This window comes from Helianthus annuus, chromosome 16, assembly GCF_002127325.2.
Source record: "Helianthus annuus cultivar XRQ/B chromosome 16, HanXRQr2.0-SUNRISE, whole genome shotgun sequence".
NCBI lineage: Eukaryota > Viridiplantae > Streptophyta > Magnoliopsida > Asterales > Asteraceae > Helianthus > Helianthus annuus.
The window spans coordinates 106,942,809-106,948,885 of NC_035448.2; the positions used below are offsets into that span (position 1 = coordinate 106,942,809).

General features: G+C 42.8%; 1 protein-coding gene across 1 annotated transcript; it reads left to right on the top strand.

Annotated features, from left to right (window-relative positions):
* The first annotated feature begins 338 nt into the window (after positions 1 to 338).
* LOC110919432 lies at positions 339 to 794 on the top strand. The gene has a single exon (XM_022163699.1). It carries the CDS (start codon positions 339 to 341, stop codon positions 792 to 794), a length of 456 nt encoding a protein of 151 aa, XP_022019391.1.
* Positions 795 to 6,077: the final 5,283 nt, after the last annotated feature.

Below are 6,077 nucleotides of genomic sequence, written 5' to 3' on the forward strand. Positions count from 1 at the left end.
GAAGCCTTCAAGGCTTCAACCTTATGCCTCAGATGATGGCCCAAATGATGGCAGGCTTCCTGTGGCAACACTTTATTAATCAAGTGCTGGCCACCCAAGTGAACAACAATAACAACAACAAAACAGGTGTAAGGGTGGAAGAAGATTTAGCCAAGCCATACAAACCAAGCAATTTGTCATGCTTCTCCTAGTAAATTGTTGATTATGATTTTCAAACAAAGATCAAAATGCCGTCCCACATCAAAACATATGATGGGACCAAAGATCCTGAGGATCATCTTCGGATCTTTACTGGTACTGCCATGATTGAGAAATGGTCAAATGCTGAATGCTGTCTCATGTTCATGCAAACCCTTGTCGGATCAGCAAGAATCTGGTTCAATGATTTACCTTCCAGAAGCGTTCGAAGCTTCGATGACCTTAGCAAAGGGTTCCTGGCCAACTTCACCCAGCAAAGGCGATACGTTAAAGATGCTACAGTGATTTTCCAGATAAAACAAAGGGATGACGAAAGCCTTCGGGAGTTCATAGAAAGGTATAAAAAGGAAGGTCTAATGTATGTGGGGGCACATGAAAAAATGAGAGTAGCCGGTTTCATGAATGCAATTACCTCCAAGTTCCTTACCAGGGATTTCAACAAGTCCCTGCCAAAGACCTTAGAAGAAGCTCTCGAAAGGGCCGAAGCCCACATCAGAGGAGAGGAGGCTGTAGACATAAAAGAACAAAGAAAAAGGGGATCTAGCTGGCGAGGCAACAGTCCAGCTAGAAAAAAAGGGGAACTTTCATTCCTATGACAGACGCCAAAGGGGTTCAGAGCAACGAAGGTCTGAAGGCCGGAACCCTTCAAGCAGGGAAAAGGCCATGAACTTCACACCCTTACCAAGACCCCTCAAGAGATTCTTGCCACAGAGGAAGTGAAACAAAGCTTCCGACCTCCCAGACCTCTCCCTAAAAGCAAAAGGAATGAAATACGCCACCCAATTTTGTGAATTTCATGAAGAGAAGGGCCACCATACTAATGATTGCTTTCAACTCAAAAAGAGGATTGAAGAGGCCATCAAGTCTGGGGAGCTTACCCACTTAGTGAAGGGGGTAAGGGACAAGATGGCTGAGGGAAAAGGCAAGGAAGTTAACATGGTGGATTTTGATGGAAAGGTTCCCCACAAACGGCAACGGTTGGAAGCTTGGGAGCTTCAGTGTGTCTGCTTTCCTCCAACAGAAAAGGACCCACTCTCAAACCCCCTTGTGGTCGAAGCAACTGTGGGTACATTAATGACGAGCAGAGCATACAGTGACACTGGTGCAGCCACTGAAATTATGTTTGAGAAGTTCTTTAACCGTTTGAGCAATGAGGAACGTTCGAAGCTTCAACCCTCCGAAACCTCCATAAAAGGTATCGCTGACATAACCCTCAAGCCTTTAGGGCAACTAACCCTTGATGTCCGTTTCAGTGAAGGAAAAATGGAGAGAGTTCAACCTCTCACTTTTGTGGTTATGAATATACCTTCCAACTATGATGTCATCATAGGAAAGCCGGGTTAATGTGCATTCTAAATGGTTGTTTCTGTTGGTCAAGGCACAGTCAAGTTCACTACCGAGAGAGGGATTGCAACCCTTCAACCTACCCAAGAGGCTTACATGGTTGAAGGAGAAAGTTCCAAAAGTGAAGAAGACAAGCAAAGGCTGATCATAAACCCCAAGTATCCTGAACAAAGGATAAGGGTTAATCCAAGCCTTTCACAAGAAACTCTCTCATATCTTGAAAAGCTGCTAGTACATTATATCGATGTCTTCGCTTGGTGCCCAGAAGATATGACGGGTATCCCTCGAAGCATCGCTGAACACGAGCTGAGAATACCACCCGATGTCAAGCCTGTTGTCTAAATGAAGCAAAGTCTAACACCCGAAAGAAGCTTGGCTGCACGCCAAGAGGTTGAAAAGCTTGTATCAGCTGGAATTCTCCGAGAAGTAAAGTATCAGTCCTGGGTGGCAAACCCAGTTATGGTTCGAAAGCCCGATAATTTTTGGAGAATGTGCATCGACTTCAAGGACTTGAACAAGGCTTGTCCTAAAGATTGTTACCCGTTGCCAGAAATTGATCTCAAGGTTGACTCCCTCACTGGTTACCCTTTCAAGTGTTTTCTCGATGCTTATAAGGATTACCATCAAATTCTCATGAAAGAAGAAGATGAAGAGAAAACTGCCTTTCACACAGACAAAGGGATCTTTTGTTACCAAAAGATGCCTTCGGCCTTAAAAACGCGGGTGCAACCTACCAAAGCCTAGTTGACAAGGCTTTTGCTACTCAAATTGGTAGAAACATGGAAGTATACGTCGAAGATTTGGTAATCAAAAGCAAAACGGAATACCAAATGCTTGATGACATCCAAGAGACCTTCAAGAACCTAAGGAAGGTCAACATGAAGCTCAACCCCGAGAAATGTTCGTTTGGGTTTGAGGAAGGTAAATTCCTAGGGCATATTGTGGGAAAACAAAGTATAAAGGCCAATCCAAACAAAGTCAAAGTTGTTCTTGAAACCAAGCCACCACAAAGCAAAAAGGAGGTAGAAAGCTTAAACGGAAAGCTTGCAGCCTTTCTTCAAAACGCTCAAGGGGTGCTCTAACAAAAACTATTTCAAGTGGACTGAAGAACCTGAGGAAGCCTTCAACCAGATGAAGCAACACTTAGCTTCACTCCCAGATATCGCAGCCCCAGAAACGGGAGAATTGATCTTTGTATACCTTTCGGTTACTGAAGAAGCAATAAGTGTGATTCTAACCATCGAACGAGACAAAGTTCAGGTACCCGTTTATTTCTTCAGCAAAACTCTAAAACTGGCAGAGATCAAGTATCCTCCTTTGGAAAAACTTGCTTAAGCCCTAGTCCAAACGGCTAGAAGGCTTCAAAGGTATTTCCAAGCATACCCTATACAAGTGGTCACCGACCAACCCATTAAGAGTGTGCTTGAAAAACCGGAAAACTTAGGGCGATTAGCCAAATGGGCAGTGGAACTAGGTGAACACAACATCACCTATGTTCCAAGAAAAGCCATCAAAGCCCAAGTCTTGGCTGATTTCATTGTAGAAGTCCCAAAGCAAACAATCACTGAAGTTAACACAGTTGCCACTGAACCTTCTGACCTTGAAGCCTAGAAGCTTTTTACCGATGGGGCTTCAAGCGTTGAAGGGTCAGGGGCTGGGCTCATTCTGATCAACCCTAAAGGGTTAGAATTCACGTATGCTCTTCGATTTGAATTTCAGACCACCAACAATGAAGCTGAATACGAAGCGTTGATAGCCAGCCGGCTTGAGGTTAGCCAGGGAAATGAAGGTTCAAAAGCTTCAAGTCTTCACGGACTCGTTGCTGGTGTCAAGTCAAGTGAATGATAGTTATGTTGCAAAGGAGCCCAATATGAAGAGGTACAAAGAAAAATCTAAAGAGCTGATGAATACATTCCAAACATGTACCATCAGGCAAATTCCCAGGTCTCAAAATAAGAAAGCTGATGCCTTGAGTAAACTCGCTTCTCTCACCTTTGCCCACCTCACCAAAAAGATATTGGTAGAAGTGTTGAAAACTCCATCATTTGAAGAATTGGAAGTTCAAGACGTAATCACCGAAGAAGGCCCAAATTGGATGACTCCAATTAAAAAACTCCTTAAAAACGGTGAGTTATCTGCTGATCAAACAGAGGCTGAAAGGGTTAAAATCAAATCTAGACAGTACGTGTTGCAAGGTGAAATCCTCTACAAAAAGGGTTACCTTGCACCCTGGCTGAGATGTGTCGGTCCCGAGCAAAGCCAGTACTTGATCAAAGAGGTTCATGAAGGGATATGCGGAGCTCATTTTGGAGCAAGAACGATGGTTGCTAAACTAATGAACCTCGGGTATTTTTGGCCATCCATGCACCGAGACACCGCTGAATAACTGAGAAAATGTGATTCTTGCCAAATTCATGCACCAGTCCCAAAGAGCCCCAAGCATGACCTTGTCCCAATATCTTCAGCATGGCCATTTTATAAGTGGGGAATGGACATTGTCGGCCCATTCTCACCAGCCAAAGGTGGAGTGAAGTTCTTATTAGTAGCCATAGACTACTCCACCAAGTGGGCCGAGGTTAAACCACTTGCAAAAATCACGGGCAAACAGGTCATTGACTTCGTTTGGGAAAACATCATTTATCGCTATGGGTTGCCGGGAGTGCTGGTCACCGATAATGGAAAGCAATTCGCTGAGAAGCCTTTCAGCATTTGGTGCAAAGAATTCAGAATAGCTCAGGTTTTTAGCTCAGTTGCATACCCACAATCAAACGGCCAAGTTAAAAGGACGAATCAAAGCATAGTTGAAGTAATCAAAGCCAGATTGGGAAAACATGAAAGCAATTGGCTCGAAGAGTTGCCAAGCATTCTATGGGTTATAAGAACAACCGAAAAAACAAGCCACAAAAGAACACCTTACAACTTGGTGTTCGGATCAGAAGCCGTGATTCCAGCCGAAGTAGGAGTTGTGACTCAAAGAACACTCAACATGGATCCCGAAGCAAACGACAAAGAGACCATGTTGAACTTATAACTCCTCGAGGAAACACGAGACCAAGCTGCAATCCAAGAAGCCAAGTACAAGCAAAAGATGGAAGCTTACTACAACAAAAGAGTCAAGCATGAACGCTTCAAGCCTGGAGACCTTGTGCTTAGAAACAATGAGGCTAGTAAAAAAAGAAAACCAAGGAAAACTTGGCCCAAAGTGGGAAGGACCATATACAATCCTTGAAGCACATAAGGGTGGATCCTATAAACTAGCCAATGCGGAGGGTAAAAAGCTTCCCAGACACTGGAACGGCAAGACCCTTAAACGGTTCCATGTCTGATCAAGAAAGTTTAGTTTGTATTTCAAGAATTGTATTTCAAGAGTTGTCCCATGCTCACTTTTTGTAAAACAATATCTCTTGAATGAATGATGATATTTTATCAAATTTGTCTTTCTATCCTAAAATCAGGTTGAGAACATAGCAAAAAACTCCATGGCAGGGGCCATGTAAGGGGATGAGCTCCTAGGCCATATCGCTAAATAGGTTCAAGGGTTGAATGAACCTATATAAAGGGTGAGTTCCTAAATCAATACAACTCCATGAGACTTATAGTCAAAAACAAAGTTGTCTCATAGACAGGTTTGAACAGCCTACACCAAATGTTCCTTAAGCCTTAGTAAATTTATCAAAAACAGGCTTATGAACTGAAATCAAACTAAGGAAAGTAATGAATAGGATATGTGCTATGTCTTCTTGTTAAAAATACCAAGGCTAAGTGACTGCAGCACTGAACCCTTTAAGGTATAAAAAACATAAAGACAACACAAAGCAAACAAAGACAATACCATAAAGATAAAGAATAATTCAAGGGGCAACATAACAATACAAAACTAAGATGGCATACAACCCAAGGCATAAAAACAAAGTAGCAACATGAAGCCCTGAAGGCTTCAAGCTACAAACATCCCACAAAACTGCCTCACCAAATAGACAACTACATCCAAAAAATCACAACACAAGGCAAGTAATAGAAAGATAATAACATAAGATAAGAAGCCTTAAAGGCTTCCAAGTGGTCAAACAAGTTCAAGCAAACCTTAATGGTTTGTACACATAGATATTGTTCAAATAAGCCACCAAGGCTAACCACAACCACAAAACATAAACCTTAAGGGTTTCTGCAAAACCTAAAGTGTTTAACGAGGATACATAACATTGTTCAACAAGATGCTAAGAAAGCTACGAATAAGCCTTAAAAGTTTTCACTTTGCATCACTTACCACAGACTTTGATACACTAGCTTCATCACCCTTCGCTTTCTTAGCTTTTTTCTTCTTCTTCTTACCTTCCTCAACAGCCGTCCCGGAGGCTTCAAGGCTTGGGTCCTTCGAGCCTTCATCAGCACAAGAAAGGGTCTCCTCACTGTCCCCTGAGCAAGAACGCTTCTTTGACAAAGATCCAAGCACTTCCTTGCAAACAACCTCATCAAGCCCGCGTGGCTTCAAATCCTGCAAAACAGATATGGGCTTGCCAAAGCACTTTGAGACC

Coding starts and splice junctions, on each gene's coding strand:
- LOC110919432 (XM_022163699.1), top strand. CDS start 339: ATGTTCATGCAAACCCTTGTCGGATCAGCAAGAATCTGGTTCAATGAT.